This window comes from Neomonachus schauinslandi, chromosome 16, assembly GCF_002201575.2.
Source record: "Neomonachus schauinslandi chromosome 16, ASM220157v2, whole genome shotgun sequence".
In the NCBI taxonomy this organism is placed as follows: Eukaryota; Metazoa; Chordata; class Mammalia; order Carnivora; family Phocidae; genus Neomonachus; species Neomonachus schauinslandi.
The window spans coordinates 4,016,664-4,036,486 of record NC_058418.1 but is presented as its reverse complement, the minus strand read 5'-3'; the positions used below and the strand labels follow the sequence as shown (position 1 = coordinate 4,036,486).

The 19,823-nt window shown below is 41.1% G+C and overlaps 2 protein-coding genes and 1 pseudogene across 2 annotated transcripts in view; all 3 read right to left on the bottom strand.

Annotated features, from left to right (window-relative positions):
* LOC123326867 (putative protein ZNF720) overlaps nucleotides 1-19,823 on the bottom strand; it is a 57,096-nt gene that overhangs the window by 22,137 nt on the left and 15,136 nt on the right. The window lies entirely within an intron of this gene.
* On the bottom strand, nucleotides 10,387-10,845 carry LOC110573776 (annotated as a pseudogene).
* On the bottom strand, nucleotides 11,376-13,373 carry LOC123323216 (zinc finger protein 345-like). Its single transcript, XM_044911318.1, has 2 exons — nucleotides 11,943-13,373; nucleotides 11,376-11,774 (listed from the first exon to the last, which is right to left on the bottom strand). Exons 1-2 carry the CDS (start codon nucleotides 13,371-13,373, stop codon nucleotides 11,376-11,378), a joined length of 1,830 nt encoding a protein of 609 aa, XP_044767253.1.

Sequence of the window (19,823 nt, the reverse complement as noted above, 5' to 3'; positions counted from 1 at the left end):
GTATCACTGATCTCTTGAATCCTCACTTTGTGATCCAGTAGTTATCTTTTTCTCAGCTTCCTTATTCTCCATTTTGTCTTCTATATCACTGACGCTCTCTTCTGCCTCACTTATCATAGCAGTTAGAGCCTCCTTTTTTTTATTACATCTCAGTAAATAGCCTTTTAGATTTCGACTCGATTAGATTTTGGTTCTTTTATTTCTCCAGTAAGGGATTTTCTCTTGTCTTTTTGCTTTTTTGAAGCCCAGCTAGTATCTTTATAGTCGTTGATTTGAATTCTAGTTCTGACTGTGTACTTATATCCATATTGATTAAATCCATGGTAGTGAGTACTGCCCCTTGTTCTTTCTTTTGGGGTGAGTTTTTCCATCTTGTCATTATGTCCAGAAAAGAATAGATGAGGGAAAAATACAAAAATAGCAACAATGACGCTAGAAAAAATATACACTAATCAGAAGAGAACAGAAACAAAAAAAAAAAAGAAAGAAAATAAAATCAAACAAGAAGTACAACAGAACTAGATCCAGAAACTAGATCCTGCGTGTATTTTGGTTGGCTTGGTAGAAGAAACTAGATCCCAAAATAGGAAAGAAAGAAAAACATGTACACGAAAATAAAATTGAGTACAATGAAAGGAAGCCAAAAATGAAAAATGTATATAAAACGTAAATGTAAAAATGAAAATTAAAAATTACTTTAAAAATAATTGATAATAACTGAAAAAAAAATAAAACTGAAAGACTAAAGAATAATGAGAAAAATCCACAAACGCTATATACTGTTTTTTTCCCAAGAACTGGAGTTTGGATTTCTCTGTGATCAGTATATGTGGTAAAAGAGGAAGTTCCTGCTGGTCTTCTTGGGGAGGGTCCTGTTGCACTGATTCTCAGGTGTCTATTGGATGGAATTGCACTGCCCTTGCCAGGGGGCCAGGCTCAGTGGAGGTGGCTCTGGATTGTACTATATTGCTGTTTTGATGCCTGAAGGCTTTCAGCGCCACTGGAGAGGATGAAAATGGCGATGTCCCAATCTCTAGCCCCAGAGCTGAAAGTTTGTGGCTACCCACAGAAAAGCAATCACTCTTGGTCTCCCTGGTTTCCATCCAAATTCTGTGTTCACCCAGCCTGTGACCAAGCATTTTTTACTCAGGCATGTGATCCCATTTCAAGTCTCCAAACATTACAGCCTTCTGAGGCATGGACCTGCACTGTTCCTCCTGAGGTAAGGAGAGGGGTCTTGCCATAATTCAACCTCTTGCTGGTCCTCTGCCTGGAAAGCAGTCCCCCACTGTGCAGCAGTTCTTGGTTTTTGTCAACATCGAGCAGAACACTGGTGCCTGAACTCGCTCTTTTTAGCCAACTTCCCCACTCCAGTGCTTTGGAACTATGCCACACTCAAGCACCCTGTTCTTTGTGTGACCCCAGGGATCCTGAGGCCACACTGTCCCATCTGGGATTCCATGCCTCTTTGCCACCTGAGCACCTTCCAGGCAGACTTCTAAAAGTTTCAATTTGTACTCTGCTGCTTATAGCACATTCCGGGACCCACTTATTGAGGCTCCATCCTCCTGCAGTTTATCTTCCAATAATTTGCCTCCAGATTCACTTCTCCTCACCTCCTACCTTGCAAAAAGTGGTTGCTTCACTACTTGTAGCAATTCTTTTATCAGGTCTCTGGGTGATTTGGCAGGTTTTCAGAATAACTATCTGGCTGAATTCCAGGAACCAGACAAAATTAGGTTCTCCTACTCCTCTGCCATCATAATTCCTTCTCCCCCCAGGTCAGTTTATACAACAAAATGAATGTGGAGGAGAGGAAAACTTGTTTTTCTCCTCCATTCTCAATTCTTTGGATGGTCTAATAATCAACCTTATGTAAGACAGACTCGAAAGAAAGAAAAGAAATAAAAGAGAAAAGAAAAGAAAAGAAAGGGAACCTCAAAGACGTGAGGCTCAAAGACAGGGCTTACATGCCACCATGACTTAAGGAGGAGGTAGGGATTTAGAATTTCAAACAAGGGGATGCATACTCACAGGAAAAAGGAAAGAGCAAATATATGTCAAAAAAATGGTTTGCCTCTCCAGGCAGGCAACTTTTTATGGTATGAAAAGTTCATCTCTGGCATTAGCTCTCTTCCTGATAAAGTTCCCCATCTAATTTATTCTTGGTATATATATCAGACTCACAAAAGACAGGAACAAATTCCATTTGCAGGAACAGAATACACCTAGAAAACAATTTTTTAAAGTTACTTAGAAGCCATGCCTCGGCCCCTCTGGCCAACTTAAGGGTCTTTAAATTTTAGTAAACACCTTTAGCCTTCATGATTGATGAACTAAAACTTCCTTTGTACATTTATACATCATGCATTGTTTCCTAGAAAGCCTGATAATCAAACCTTCTAGCACAATCTCCCCCTGGAGCACTCATACACAACCTCCGAGGACCTCCATAACATCTGTAGGTGGCACCATTGAGTCTGCAGGCAATCAAAAAGTGTTACAGACTACCCTGCCCTCCTACTGATTAACTGCCCTCAAGTTCCTTTAAAAAATGTGAGGGCAAGGCAGAAAACTTGCAGTTGATTTTGGACATGAGTCTGTTTTTTTCCCAAGTGGCTTGCCTCCTGAATAAAGCTCATATACCTTTCCAATCAAAAATCATGCCTTGACTATTGGATTTTTGAAGGGCCAGCAGTGGAACATGGGTTTTTTCCATAACAAAATTGTGGAATCATTGACCACATTGGTAAGAAAGAATTCTTGAGATGTTTTATGGTGCAACTTAGTAAGTTTATTCAAGTAACACAGGGACAGGACTTGTCCTCAGGAAGAGCTACACTTTTTGTTTTTTTACTTTTTTCTAAGGATCTTATTTATTTGAAGGGTGGGGGCAGAGGGGCCACAAGTGTGTGTGTGGGGGGGGGGCAGAGTTAGAAGGAAAGGAAGAAGCAGATTCCACGCTGAGCGGGGAGCCTGAGGGATGGATCCCAGGAACCTGAGATCACGACCCTAGTGGAAGTAAGACACTTAACTGACTGAGCCAACCAAGCCCAAGAGTGACAATTTTAGTGCTTGAAGCAGGTGGTTATATGCTTAGTGCTTGAGGGGGTGGGGTTGTGCATGGAGTATTAGATCATAAATGTTTCATCAAATTTCTTTTTTCTTTTTATTTATTTGACAGAGAGATCACAAGCAGGGGAGCAGCAGAGGGAGAGGAGAAGCAGGCTCCCCAAGGAGCAGGGAGCCTGATGCGGGGCTCGATCCCAGGACCCTGGGATCATGATCTGAGCCCAAGGCAGATGCTCAACTGACTGAGCCACCCAGGCGCCCCAAGATGGTACATATTATTGTATTTTATTTTAAGATCTTATTTATTTGACAGAGACAGAGACAGCGAGAGCAGGAACACAAGCAGGGGGAGTGGGAGAGGGAGACGCAGGCTTCCCACTGAGCAGGGAGCCCGATGCGGGGCTCCATCCCAGGACCCTGGGATCATGACCTGAGCCGAAGGCAGTTGCTCAACCAACTGAGCCACCCAGGCACCCCTCATCAAATTTCTTTTTTAAGGATTTATTTTAGAGACGGAGTGAGAGTGGGGGAGGGCAGAGGGAGAGGAGAGACAGTCTCAAGCAGACACTGTGCTGAGCTGGAAGCCCAACACAGGGTTCATTCCACCATACTGAGATCATGACCTGAGGCAATATCATGACTCGGCCACTTAACAGACTGAGGCATCCCAGCACCCCTCCTCGGATTTATACTCACAAACCTACTTTTGCAAAATTTCTAAGGTGCTTATCATTCAGTTCAATATTAACTATTGATGAGATGTACAGGACTCATTAGACCATTTAAGAATGTAGAAATCTGCACACATTGGATCCCTATCAAAACTATGCAGGCTAGGGCGCCTGGGTGGCTCAGTTGGTTAAGCAACTGCCTTCGGCTCAGGTCATGATCCTGGAGTCCCTGGATTGAGTCCCGCATCAGGCTCCCTGCTCGGCAGGGAGCCTGCTTCTGCCTCTGACCCTCCCCCCTCTCATGTGCTCTCTCTCTCTCAAATAAATAAAATCTTTAAAAAAAAAAAAAACAACAACTATGCAGGCTATAGGTCAGCCTCCTGGGCTAAAATGAACATTTTTCTGTTTCTATTTCTTATCCTTTCACCAATGACCAATTCTTTGTCCTTAAATTTTTTATTTTGGACTTTCAAGTTTTTATTTAAATTCCAGTTAACAGGGGCACCTGGGTGGCTCAGTCGTTAAGCGTCTGCCTTTGGCTCAGGTCATGATCCCAGAGTCCTGGGATCGAGCCCTGCATCGGGCTCCCTGTTCAGCGGGAAGCCTGCTTCTCTGTCTCTCACTCCCCCTGCTTGTGTTCCCTCTCTCACTGTGTCTCTGTCAAATAAATAAAATCTTAAAAATAAATAAATTCCAGTTAACATATAGTGTAACATTAGTTTCATGAGAATTTAGTGATTTATCACTTATATACAAAACCCAGTGCTCATCACAAGTGCCCTCCTTAACACCCATCACCTACCTCCCCCATCTGAACCTCCCCTCCAACAACCCTCAGTTTGTTCTCTGTAGTTAGGAGTTTTTGTGGTTTCCCTATCATTTTCCCCCCCATGTTCATCTGTTTCTTTTTTTTTTTTTAATTGTTTAAGATTGTATTTATTTGACACAGAGAGAGAGAGAGAAAGAGCACAAGCAGGGGGAGCGGCAGGCAGAGGGAGAAGCAGGCTTCCCGCATGAGCAGGGAGCCCGATGCGGGGCACGATCCCCCCAGGACCCTGGAATCATGACCTGAGCTGAAGGCAGCAGTTTAACCAACTGAGCCACCCAGGCGCCCCCATCTGTTTCATTTCTTAATTTCCACATGAATGAACTCATAAGGTATTTGTCTTCCTCTGACTTGTCACTTAGCATAATACATTGGCCCCATCCATGTCATTGCAAATGGCCAGATTTCATTATTATTTATACCTGAGTAATATTGCATTGTATATATTGGTCCTTCAATCTTTAAGGTTGTTGAAGGTGAAGGCCTCATCTTTTGTAACTTGTAATTTCCAATACATCAAGACATTTATATTAAGCTTGCAGAGCTTCAGGAAGAAGGCAGTTTTAGGGGTGCCTGGGTGGCTCAGTCGTTAAGCATCTGCCTTCGGCTCAGGTCATGATCCCGGGGTCCTGGGATCGAGCCCCGCATCGGGCTCCCTGCTCTGCGGGAAGCCTGCTTCTCCTTCTCCCACTCCCCCTGCTTGTGTTTCCTCTCTCGCTGTGTCTCTCCGTCAAATAAATAAATAAAATCTTAAAAAAAAAAAAAAGGCAGTTTTAGTTCTCACACAATTTCAGGTCAGAAGGGTGGGAGAAAAATGAGAATATTAGTTTGGGGATTTGTAGCCAGTCACTGGATGACACTAGAAGAAATCAGAATCTAGTCCACATTATAATGAATAGTATTAAAATCTTTATCTACAAACATGTGTTATTGAAACATATTTTTCTCTATAATCATACCAAATTAACATTAATTTCATTGAAAATAAATCTAGTTGAAGGAAGAAAACTTGGCCTGATTATTTACATAGTGTACCAGGAAGAAAGGTTTGATGGATAGATCATTTTGTTGAACGTTTCATAACGAATCTCTATATTGAACTTTTAATAGCTTCTCTAGGCCAGAAGCCAAGCCAAATACAGGTCACCAGACATTGCCTGTGATATCGATAGATTTGGGTGAATTTCGCTCTTCTTGAGGTCCCCCAGATAACCAGGTTCCTGCACCTATTAGGAAATGATCTTGGGGCACCGAGGGGGTTTAGTCAGTTAAGTGTCCGCCTACGGCTCAGGTTGTGATCCCAGGGTCCTGGGCTTGAGCTCCCTGCTCAGCAGGGAGTCTGCTTCTCCCTCTCCCTCTGCCCATCCCTGCTTATGTTCTCTCTCAAATAAATAAAATCTTAAAAAAAAAACAAAAAAAAAAATGGGGAAATGATCTTTGGTTACCTGGTAAGGCTGCTGGGAACTCTGTAAACAAGGTATCAGGCTGTTATTTACAAGGGGGCTTTACTGACTCCATAAATTCAGTCTCAGTCCCTATAGCTGTCTCGTCATATCTGAGTTTATGCAGCTCTTTCTGAGCTGTGACATTCCAGTCACAACTTTGGTAATACAGGGGTGCCTGGATTGCTGAGTCACTCCCCCACCCACACTCGTGCTCACTCAGGCTTTCTCTCAAATGACATCTTCACAAAAACCCCAAAAAACCTTGGTTATATAACAGTATTTCTAATGATTTCTTGTCATATGGATAACAGATTCTTATGAAATTATGCATATACATATGATGGCATAAAAAATTAAGAACAGTTACTGAGAATTTCTGAATTGGGGAGGAATCAGAAAGGGAGAAAAGATGAATGTTTCAATTTGTTTACAAAGGTCTATTTTGGGGCGCCTGGGTGGCTCAGTTGGTTAAGCAACTGCCTTCGGCTCAGGTCATGATCCTGGAGTCCCGGGATCGAGTCCCGCATCGGGCTCCCTGCTCAGCAGGGAGTCTGCTTCTCCCTCTCCCGCTCCCCCCTCTTGTGCTCTTTCTCTCTCACTCTCTCTCTCAAAAAAATAAATAAAATCTTTAAAAACAAACAAACAAACAAAAAAAACAAAGGTCTATTTTGTGTAACTACTGCAAGTCAGTCAACCAAAGACAAAAAGTCTCTTAAATCTGTAAAAAAAACAAAACATTTTCTAAGGTTTTTGTTTGCATTTCACTTAAAACACACAAGGTAACATTTGTTTTAGGTTTACAATAGTGATTGTACAATTCCATACAACACCCAGTGCTCATCATAAGGACAATCCTTAGTCCCCATCACTTATTTAAGGCATCCATCTACCTACATCCACTCTGGCAACCATCAGGTTGTTCTCTAAAGAGTCTGTTTCTTGGTTTAGCTCTCCATTTCTTTTTTTCTTTCCCATTGCTCACTTGTTTTGATTTCTGAATTCCAAGTATGAGTGAAATCATATGGTATTTGACTTTCTCTGACTTATTTCATTTAGCAGAATATTCTCTAGCTCCATGTTGTGGAAATGCCAAGATTTCATTAATTATAGGTTGATAAATATTCCCTACTATATATACCCCACATCTTTATTCATTCTGTAGTCAGTGAACACTTGCGCTGGACTGTTTGAACAGAAATGCTTCCTGCCTCTCACTACACTCATCATGACACTGACTAAAGGGAGGAAGGTCCCGCACAGCAGTGCATCACCTTCCCTGAAAGATCGCCCAACTACAGTGGCTCTTACCTTGACTGGGGTTATCTACCTGGGCAACAAGTGCTTGGGTTCAACCACAGCACATGCCTTGCTGATCCTGCCTATTCCACTGTCCAGAAAACTTCATCTTGAACATCTATTCTGCCCTGTGACATTTTTAAAGCTCTGCACAAATAATTGCATTGCATCATCCAATACCCTCATCCATCACTTGGCACTGATCTAGGCCTGGGGAAACTCAGTAATCATTAACATCCAACATCGTTAGTCCTCAGTTAAGACACAGGAATTCAATCAGTTCATGAAGATAAAGTAGGACTTCGCTACTCCTTAGAAACCCATCACCTTTGCCAATTCCTTTTCCCCGTTATAGGCATTCATCCAATGATACCTGTGACTGCCCTGTGACTTTGTACTGACTAAAGGGAGCCACCTCCAGTTTCCTCACCACATTGGAAGAATTCTTCACATTTTAATAGGTCTTATCTGTCTAAAGATGGTGCTTCATCAAGTCTTGCTTAGATTCACATGTCACATCCCACTGTGAATGTCTGAGTACCCACTGGCCTTCCATCACTCTAATCTCAAGTGTTTAGAGAGGACTCTCTCGGCAAAACACAGGAAAAAAGAATGGTTGTGATGCCTTCGTACGTGGAAACATAATGAAGAAAAATAAAACTGGAGAAAAGAAGATATTTTCTAAATACAGGGAGTCAGTTGTGCACCTTCGGACAGTTGTCCTCATCCACGTGCTAATTCTTCATCTTAAAGATTTTCTATCTCTTACGTGGGCTACCATATCACTTTCATTGGGATAGGTTTCACTTATTTATGGGTTATCAATTACACACCCAACAGTCATATGCACACATTTCATATACACATCAAAAAAACACCTCCACCTATGACGTGCGGCACATATCTTTATTTGGGGCCATGGTGAAGTGCTTCAGAGTCCCAGGACTAAGTACAGACTAGGCCATTCAAACTAAAGCAGGCTTAGGTAAGCTCTGTGGGTGTCTTCTCTAAGGGACACGGGAGGGGAATGCTTTGGGAAAAAGGAGAGGGTTGCTTACAAGAATGGAATGAAGATGTCATATCAGCAGTTACATTAACTTGGGACTCTGCAGCGTGTTGTCTTGGGATTCACTAGTGAGAATGGCTGATGTCATTCAAGGCCCCTGCAAAATACTGCCTACACCAAATGGACGCTAAGTAGCAATAGCATAGAGTACATGAGCAAAAACCTCAACAATACCTCTATATTATACCCCTCTCTAATATATGCATAATAATACCAGAGTTTTCACAAAGAGAAAATCGTATGACAGACTAGGGGGAAAATAATCACATTATATAAACCTTAAGATCACTGAGAAAATGGATTCGTAAGTATATTATTCCACACCGTTACCAAATGGATGATACCATCAGTTACCTACAACCTTCAATAAAATGAGATGGATTCATGTTGGTGGTGGGATAACATGTCATTCATTACACATCCATGTTAACACGTTAAAAATTATGTTTTGGGGTACCTGGGTGACTCAGTAGGTTAAGCATCTGCCTTCAGCTCAGGTCACGATCCCAGGGTGCTGGGATGGAACACCAGTTGGGTTCCCTGCTCAGCGGGAAGCCTGCTTCTCCTTCTCCCACTCCCCCTGCTTGTGTTCCCTCTCTAGCTGTCTCTCTGTCAAATAAATAAAATCTTTTAAAAAAAATTGTTTTATTAAAATATATTTAAGTTCACACAAAGACTAAGTTATGCATTTCAAATCCACTCTATTACTACCTTTCAAAATACAGAATACAAGCTTTAAAAAGCATTCAAGTGCTGCTATCATGATGTGGGAGTAGTAATTTCCATAGATTTCAGGCCTGAGGTCATTTTTAAGAAAGGTGTTAAGTACAGCTGTATGGCACTCTAGGGAAGAGTTAGCTATCCTTCCACCCCCCGCCCCCAGTTCTATTATTATTTTTTTTAATATTTTTAAAAAATATATAATTTTTTACAATATTTTCAACTTAAACACTATTCACACTGAACATGTATGGCAGCTTAACCTACCCAAGTATGAAGTTTAAGAAGCCAAAACTGTTCTAGCTTTGTTAAAAGAAAAGTTGTGCTGTAGACTATTGTTGTGATGGTTAACAAAGCAAGGAAAAGCACCATTCAAATCAAGTTACCATTACTTTGTTCAGTTGGATTATGGTGGGTCAAACGTTGCACTTTACATAGGCATAGCTATGATGCAGTGACTCCATAGAAGATGCAATTCTCAAATTACATACTTCCTCAGATGTAACATTAGAAGAATTCACTATTTTTTTTTTTAAAGATTTTATTTATTTGAGAGACAGAGCACATGAGAGGGGGTAGGGTCAGAGGGAGAAGCAGACTCCCCGCCGAACAGGGAGCCCGATGCGAGACTCGATCCAGGGACTCCAGGATCATGACCTGAGCCGAAGGCAGTCGCTTAACCAACTAAGCCACCCAGGAGCCCAGAATTCACTATTTCTTACATGATAAAATACCATCGAAGTCAGGACTAGTTCTCATCTGATTTCTACCTTATAACCTCAGTAAACCAAAGATATACTTGTCTATAAAGAATTATTTCAAATTAACTAACAAGGCCTTCTTCAGAAAAAGGAGCTCCTTTTTGTTACAAATGCAAATTTAAGTCTGAACTGAGAAATATGCCTAACAACTAGAACTTCATTTAAATGTACTCATTTTTATAAAGTTTAGACATTAACTAGCATTCGCTAACCCTAAGGGACTAGTTTAGCTTTAAAAGACAATTCACTAAGATTTAGAGGTCATTTTAATTTGGTGCTTTGTCACAACTTTACTAGTGCTTCTTTCCTCACTGTCTTCACATTAAGCCATGGGGCCAATCCTATTTTCAGTAAACGTTTCAGCTAACTCTTCCCTAGAGTGCCATACAGCTCAGTAAAAGTGAAATGACAGCTTAATCCTTAGTAACAGTCTCAGCACTTTTACTAAGCATGCAAGACTAACAAAACTTGGGCAATGCATAAGTGTAACACAGTGACAAGAGAGCGTTTACAATTAAGACTCCTAATACTGCCTTCACAGTGTGGAAATTGTGCTACATCCACCAAAAGAGGGCCCCGTCTACTCAAATATTTTAGTACTTCACCCCAGGAACAAACTCCTTTGCATTTGGATTCAGATTGCTCTTGACCACAGGATCTTCCAGAGAAGAGCCATCACTGATAACAAGGTCATTAAATTGGTCTTGGATTTGGTCCATAGTTTGTGGGAGATCTTGAGCTGGAATAAGCCACTCACGTTCTTCTTCTTCCTCCAGCATTTCTGGGAAGCAGCGTTCAATAAATTCTTCTTCCCATAACTCCTCTTCTATTTGTTGAATTCCTCTTCATTTTCCATCAACATGTACTCTGCAAATGGATTGTCATCTTCATGAGAATGACCATTAATAATCACATCTTCATTGATGATGCTTGGGCTAGTACTGCTGTGACTTGGATCTTTCATGGTTGGCGTTAGTTGTCATTTTTAGCCCAGTGCACGGCAGCGGGGTCGGCAGCCTACGAATCTACACAGGCAGCGCCCCTTCCCCACTCCATGCGCACTTTGCCCAGAGCCTCCCTTCTCCAGTCCAAACAAACCAGCTATCCTCCTGATGTGTGTCAGGATTTCTTCATTTCAACCACATCACCTCACACTCTAATGATTGCTCTGAAGATATTATCAGCACTTTACTGGACTGCCACCTTTTCCTTAAAGAGCTATTAGTAAAATCTTGTATTTCTAATGTTCAGGAAGTTCTTTAGGTTACAATACATGGAGTATCGTACAGCTGAATAGCTATTTCATGGTAACTCACATCAATGTTATAACCATAAATAGCATCTCCATTTAGTTTTTCTGCGTATTTGTGTATTATACTGTCCATCATCGATGGAAAATTAGGTATGCATGAGTTCCACCTAATGAAGAAGGGCATCTCATATCTCTCCGGTATGAATTCTGTGATGTCGAGCAAGGGTTGGGTGTAATTTAAAGCCTTCACCACATTCCTCACATTTTTACGGTTTCTGTCCAGTATGAATTTTGTAATGTTGAGTAAGGATTGATTGTCTGTTAAAGGCCTTGCCACATTCTTTACATTGGTAAGGTCTCTCTCCAGTATGAACTCTGTGATGTTGAGTAAGTCCTGAGTGCAATGTAAAGGCCTGGCCACATTCTTTACATTTGTAGAGTCTCTCACCAGTGTGGACTCTGTGATGCTGAGTAAGGTTTGAGTGCCCGTTAAAGGCTTTGCCACATTGTTTACATTTGTAGAGTTTCTCTCCAGTATGGATTTGCCTATGTGCATTTAGTGATGAGCAGTCCTTAAAGGTTTTACCACATTCTTCGCATCTGTACGGTTTCTCTCTACTATGAATCCTGTGATGTCGATTAAGGGCTGACTGCCTCTTAAAGGCCTTGCCACATTCTTTACATTTGTAAGGTTTCTCTGCACTATGAATTCTGTGATGTCCCGTAAGGGTTGAGCGTAATTTAAAGACTTTGCCACATTCTTTACATTGGTAAGGTTTGTCTGCACTGTGAATTCTGTGATGTTTGGTAAAGTTTGAGTGAAACTTAAAGGCTTTGCCACATTCTTTACATTTGTAAGGCTTCACTCCAGTATGAATTCTGTGATGTTCAGTAAGTGTCGAGTGGTGGTTAAAGGCCTTGCCACATTCTTTACATTTGTAAGGTTTCTCTCCAGTATGAACTTTATAATGTTGAGTAAGGTTTGATTGACTGTTGAAGGCCTTGGCACATTCTTTACATTTATAAGGTTTCTCTCCAGTGTGAATTCTGTGATGTTCAGTAAGGACTGAGCGAAATCTGAAGGCTTTGCCACAGTTGTTACATAGGTAAGGTTTCTCTCCAGTATGAATTCTGTGATGTTTAATAAGGTTTGATTGATGGTTAAAGGCCTTGCCGCATTCTTTACATTTGTAAGGTTTCTCTCCAGTGTGAATTCTGTAATGTTGAGTAAGGTGGTGTAGCCTCTTAAAGGCCTTGCCGCATTCTTTACACATGTAAAGTTTCTCTCCGGTATGGATTTGCCTGTGTCTATTTAGTGATGAGCAGTCCTTAAAGCTTTTACCACCTTCTTCACATTTATATGTTTTCTCTCCAATTTGCTGATGTTGAGATAGTGTTGAGCGCAAGTCAAAGGCTTTACCACATTCTTTAAAAATGTACTTTTTCTCTCCAGTAGAGATTGTATTATTTATATTTAGTCTTGATGACTGACTAAACATGTTCCCTGGCTTATTACACCTGAATGGGTTTTTTCCCTCATGAATTCTCTGATGATCACCAATACTGGAGGACTGCTTAAGAGGTTTCCCACACTGATTATGTTCATAAGGATTCTCTCCCACATGGATAGTCTCATGTATAGTAAGGTTAGAGCTCTGATAAAAGACTTCCCCACATTTATGACATTCACTATGGTTCTTTGGAAATGGAGTCGTCACACGTCTATTAACACTGGAGCACTGGTTAAATGTTCTCTCAGATTCACTGCATTGAGCAATTCTGTCTCCATTGAAAAGGCTCTGGTAATTCTGTAGGGTCAACTCCACATTGCGGCACCTCTCAAATAGACCCCACTTAGCACACTGTTCTTCATTTCTAAATCTCTGATTATCAGAAATATTTGACTGATAGGTTAATCCAATCCTATCTTCAAAATGGTTCAAATCATTATTTTCAGCATGGGCTAGATAACTTTCCCCATCTTCCAAATTTTCTTTCCACAAACATGTATGTTTGAATATTTGATAGCAGCTTTTTCTTGCAGAATCACACTGTTTTTCAGAAACAGCTGACTTAAAAAGGGAGGTTGTCCACATAGTTTTATATCCTTCACCATTTGGGGCAGTGAGTTTCTTATTAAAGGCACGTGTCTCAGTTTGAATATGTCCTTCATGATATCTCTGATGCCCTTCACTCTCCCCATCATTGTCCCAATCTGTCATTAAGTATAAATTCTCAGGGACACTATTTTTGTATGTCCACATTGACACTTCTTGGAAAGAACCTTCTACGCTTGGCTTTGGCAGGAAGCACTGGGTATGTAAAGATATGCCTAAACGATAAGAAATAAGAGAAAATCATTTCACTTACTATTTTTAGATAAATACACTGATGACTTCTAATTACATGCTTCAAGTCAATCAGACAATGTCAGAAAGATGGCTGAGAAGGAATCATCAGGACTTCATTTATCCATGGACACGTAACTTTGCACAAAACGTACTGACCATATCCTAATAGATAATTCTGTGGTATTGTCATTTTGTAGCACAAATCACTTTCCTACATCTCAAATAATCAGAAGTGTCACATGAGTGCAAAATTAGTAGAAGGAAGGATATTTAAACGTAAAAGTGAAATGAACCAAACCGGATATAGTAAAAATAGGAACGTATCAACAATAGGAAGAGTTGGTTGTCAGAAAAGATCAACAAAATTGACAGCCCATGAAATAAATCAAGTAAGAATGAAAGAGAAAGGACCAACTAAAATGAGAAGTGAAGAAGTAAAAGCAGACATAGTAACTAATACCATAGAAATAAAAGTAATGATAAGAGGTGACAATGGATAATCATGTGCCAACAAAGTGATACCAAAAGAAAACAATAAATATCAAAAAAAGTATTACCATCATGAAGAAATATTTAAAAATCACAACTACTAAGCAGATCGAAAGAGTAATAAAAAAAAACTCCCAACAAAGAAAAAGTCCTGTGCCCAGACACTTAATGAGAAAGGACTTCAAATCTCCTCAAACATGTCCAAAGAGAAAACATAAGAGAAATTAGCAAAACACTCTCTCTGGGGTACCAGCATTACCAGGTTATCCAAGCCAGGGGAACACACTACAAGTAAAAAAGGCTACAAACCACTACCTGTGAGGAATATTCATGGAAAGTCCAATAAACAGAGCAAACTGAATCAAAAGCACATTTTACCATTTTACAACGTATGTTAAGTGGGAAATTGTCCTGGAATTAAGGGTGTTCCAACATATAGAAAACTATAAATTGAGGACTCCACATTAATAGAATGATGATCAAAAATGACATGACATGATCACAGGCACCTGGGTGGCTCAGTTGGTTAAGCGTCTGCCTTTGGCTCGGGTCCTGATCCCAGGGTCCTGGGATTGAGCCCTTCATCGGGCTCCTTGCTCAGTGGGGAGCCTGCTTCTCCCTCTCCCTCTGCTGCTCCCCCTGCCTGTGCACTCTCTCTCTCAAATAAAATCTTAAAAAAAAAAAAAAAGACATGATATTGAGACAGAACACAAATATGAGCATATTGGACAACATGTTATAAATAAAAACACTAAACAGAGACAGAAGGAAACCCCCTCAACCTAATGAAGGCCATATGCATATGAAAAGCTGAAACCTAACATACTATATAGTAAAAGACTGCAAGCTTCTCAAAGATCAGAAACACTGTAATGAAGTAACTGCACCACTGCCTTTGAATGAAGTACTGGGTATTCTAGTCAGAAGAATCAGGCAACAAAAAAATGCATAAAAGGAATCCACATTGAAAAAGAAATGGAAAAAATATCTCTGTTAACAGATGACATGATCTATTGAAAACCCTAGAGAATCCTAATTTTAATGTTTTTGCTGTTTTTCTTTTTTGGTCATTGTAAACATTGTTTATTTTTGCTAGTTTTTTCTAATAGACTGTCCATTTTCAATTTTTTTTTTTTTAAAGATTTTATTTATTTGACAGAGAGAGCCACAGTGAGAGAGGGAACACAAGCAGGGGGACTGGGAGAGGGAGAAGCAGGCTCCCCGCAGAGCAGGGAGCCCGATGCAGGACTCGATCCCAGGACCCTGGGATCATGACCTGAGCCGAAGGCAGTCGCTTAACCGACTGAGCCACCCAGGCGCCCTCAATTTTTTTTTTTTTTTAGGCTATACATGGTTAAGAAAGAAGTTGGAATAAACAATCTAACTTCCCACCACAAGGTTCTAGAAAAGGAAGAAACTTAACTGAAATTCAGTAGAGGAAGGAAGTAACAAAGAAAAATCTGATATAAATAAAATAGCTACCAGAATAAACAATAAAAGAACATTGAAAGTAATACCCATTTTAGCCAAAATAATAAACACAAAGATCAATGCTTTAACTACATAAACAATTACATACTAAAAAAAAATCAGATAATTTAGGGAAAAAAAAAACCAGTTAATAACTTAAGAATACACAGGTTATTAAGACTGAATTAAGAAGCTTGAACCAAAGAAATGGGAAATCTTAGACCAATAACAAGAATGAAAGTTGAATTTTTTTTTTAATTAAGATTATTTATTTATTTATTTGACACAGAGAGACACAGCGAGAGAGGGAAGCACAAGTAGGGGAAGTGGGAGAGGGAGAAGCAGGCTTCCCGCTGAGCGAGGAGCCCGATGCGGGGCTCGATCCCAGGAACCCGGGATCATGACCTGAGCCGAAGGCAGACGCTTAACGACTGAGCCACCCAGGCGCCCCGAAAGTTGAATTTGTAATCAAAACTCTCCCAGCACAGAAAAGCCCAAGACCTAGGAATGTTACTACATTTGATGGAGTCACTGAGTTCCCTAAATCAAACCTTGTGCTACAGGATTCTTCTAGCTCTCTTTTGTTCAGATTCATTATTTTCTTTTATTTAGTCTTCTGGGTCACAAAATCATTCCTGTTTCTTCCAGCCTGCTGTTTTTGCATCAAGCCTGTTTCCAAACTCGTTTATTGCACTGTTCATCTCTGATTTTTTAAATTTATTTTAGAGAAGAGAAAGAGAGCAAGAACAGGAATGAGAGCTGCAGAAGGAGACAGGGAATCGCAAGGGTCACCACATTGAGTGCAGAACCTGACTTGAGGCTGGATCGCAGGACCCTGAGATCAAGACATGAGCCAAAACTAAGAGTCTGATGCTTAACTGAGTAGGCCACCCATGTGCCCCAATTTTTTCTTATCTCTTGGTAAGGTTCTCAGAATTCTCTTCTCAACCCTGTGCGTATCCTTATGATTGTTACCTTAAATTCTCCATCAAGCATGTTACTCATATCTATTTCCTTTATATCTCTGGCCATGGCCATATCTCATTTCATTTGGGATAAATTCTTTCATCTTGGCATTTTGTCTAAGTCTCTGCCTTCATCTGTATGTTAGAAAAGCCAGTGGTCTGCAGAGACTCTCCTTGCCTGCTATGGGCAGTGTTTGGTGCCTGGCCTGAATGTGGCCCGTTTTAACTAGGTGAGCTCTGGCCTGCTTGTCAAAGGTGACCTGACATCAAGCCTCCCAGAGCTGAGGCCCTACAGAACTCTCTGCTCAGGAGATGTGATGTGGGCAGGGGTGCACCTTGCTGAGCCTGAGGCAAGCCTCACTGAGAAGGGCAGTCCCATCAGATCACAGGGGGGGTGAGGCTTGGTGCAAGCAAGGCAGACAGCCGGGGTGCAAGCAAGGCAGACAGCCGGTGTCCTCACTGAGTGGGGCTCTGTGTTTATGCTATAGGCTGGAAGAGGAAAATGGTACCATCCAACTCCTGTGTTCTTGGAGACATGTCTCGCTGAATGTTTCCTCTCAGTAAAGTGCTCCTAGACTTGTGAATATTCTCCCCACTGTGTGCCCCAGACGTCATTCAGATGACTGTTTAGATGTTGTCTGCCCCCAGGCTGTTTGCCTACCATCCTCTAGGAGCAGCACAGTGTCCTCTTAGCTCTATCCTAGCCAAACCTGCTGATGATTAAAACTCCAGGCTTTAAGACACCCTAATTCCAAGAACTCGTGAAATTTGTCCCCGCTCCCTTTCCAAGCCAATGGCTTTGGGGAAACCTTCTCCTTATGCCTTCCCCTGTGAGCTCCTCTGTCATGCTACTTTCTGTCCAACCAGAATTCCCTGCCCTCCACAGCGCTATACACCTTTTCTCCCTAAACCATGTCTCCAAACTGTCTGCCATCTTCAATGTTACCTCTTCTCTCCCTTTCTTGGGGAGTTTGTCCTGTCAGTCTTCAGCCCAATCTCTGGGGTATTTAGGATGATCTGATAGTTATCTCGTGGTGTTCAGGGTATGTGATGAGTCTAGGATCCTCCTCCTCCACTGTCATTTCCTTTCCTGGGGAATCCTTATTGTTATAATCCTGTTAAAACTCAAATGGATTTTACAAAGTTGGTACACAAACCCAACACATAAAAATTAGTTTTGTTTCGGGGCGTCTGGGTGGCTCAGTTGGTTAAGCGACAGCCTTCGGCTCAGGTCATGATCCTGGAGTCCCGGGATCGAGTCCCGCATCAGGCTCCCTGCTCAGCAGGGAGTCTGCTTCTCCCTCTGGCCCTCCCCCCTCTCATGCCCTCTCTATCTCCTTCTCTCTCTCAAATAAATAAATAAAATCTTTAAAAAAATTTAAAAAATAAAATAAAAAATTAGTTTTGTTTCTATATAACAAAGAACAATTTCCAAAAGAGACATAATACATTTAGAGTGACATCTCCCAAAATAAAATGCTTGCATTTTAACATGATGATGGAGGTCTAACCACGGAATGAAAACTATAAAATATTGTGTAGGAATTGAAAGAAGAAATAACTGGAAACATATCCAAGGTCTCACTGGAATACTTAAAAAATGGAATACAATAAAACTTAAAGTATTTAATGCAATGTCTACCAAAATTCCAATGCCATTTTTGCAAAAAGATTAAAATCCACCCTAACTTTACATGGATGTCACAGGATAACACATACCAGAATAACCTGGGGAAAATGAAGAGCTCACTTCCTGATTTAAGGCACAGGCATCAAAATAATGTCCTACAGACACGAAAACAGGAATAGAATAATGGAAGTGTGTAGGTGAGATAGATGCATCCTTCTCCAATGTTAATGTGTAGGACAATGAACTGAAAACCTTGTTAAAATTCATATCCGGATTTTGATATTTGGGTGGGGTCTGAGTTTCTACATTTCACACATGTGCAACTGATGTCAAACTTTCAGAATATATGCCCCAAACTGAATTCCAGGCCTGTATCACAGAAGATGAAAAGTTTCAAAGGGTTCCTAAACATGGGGAAGAGGATAGAAGAGGTGAGTCTGGAGGCCTCCCCTCCCTTCACTTTTCATTCAAGCTAACTCCACCCCTGCACGACAAACTTGACCACTCTTCTCTGGATCTCCTTTTATCTATCCTTCTTCAAGTCACCATGAAAAACATATTCATCGAAATAGCTCCCTCTTTGATAAGTAATTCAAGTACAATCTGCTTCTGGTTGCAAGGCTGGAATTCTTAGCTTGGACCCCACGGATTCCGGTAGTCTTCATAAATATCAAGTTTTCCCTACATTTTTACTAATTCTTGTGCCTTCAAACTACAGGATCTCTTCTGTTTTCAACTCGGGCTTCTGGTAACCCCAACTGAATCTGCCTATACAGAAAAGTCTTCATGAGACATGTGGCCATTACTACATACATGTGAATGGTGAAAGCTGTGAGAGAGAGAGAGAGAGAGCACACTACAAGGAACTATTTAAGAAGACAGAAATGGGGCGCCTGGGTGGCTCAGTTGGTTAAGCGACTGCCTTCGGCTCAGGTCATGATCCTGGAGTCCCTGGATCGAGTCCCGCATCGGGCTCCCTGCTCGGCGGGGAGTCTGCTTCTGCCTCTGACCCTCCCCCCTCTCATGTGCTCTCTCTCTCTCATTCTCTCTGTCCCAAATTAAAAAAAAAAAAATCTTTAAAAAGAAGACAGAAATGACTGTTCTTCCATGTACCTCCCGGGCTTCTCAGCCTATGAGGACCACAGGCTCTTCTGTGTCTTCCTTTCCACTTCTTCACTGTGCTGGGCAAACTCTCCTCTTTCCCGTGCCCTCTCCTTTCAACAATGAACTTTTATCTCCAATGTGATACAGATCAATTTGCTTTCCTAAGTCTTTTTTTTTTTTTAAGATTTTATTTATTTATTTGAGAGAGAGAATGAGATAGAGAGAGCATGAGATGGGGGAGGGTCAGAGGGAGAAGCCGACTCCCCACTGAGCAGGGAGCCCGATGTGAGACTCGATCCAGGGACTCCAGGACCATGACCTGAGCCGAAGGCAGTCGCCCAACCAATTGAGCCACCCAGGTGCCCCCCTAAGTCTTTAATTAGTATGAATACATAGGATTAGCTTTATTTGGACAGTAGGTTAGCTTTCTTTACGTGCAACTTCCTAAAAAAGTAGTATAACCTATATAAGGATATGCACATCGGTATCTATTTTGCTTTCTTTTCTATCAAAGTATACTTGACATTCAATGTTAAATTAGTTCAGGTGTACAATATGGGGATTTGACTACTACATAGGTTCTACTATGCTCAGTATAAGTGAGCGACCATCTGTTACCATAAAATGCCATCATAATACCATTGAATGTATTTCCTATGTTGTATCTTTTACCCCCGTGACTTATTAATTCTGTAACTAGAAGCC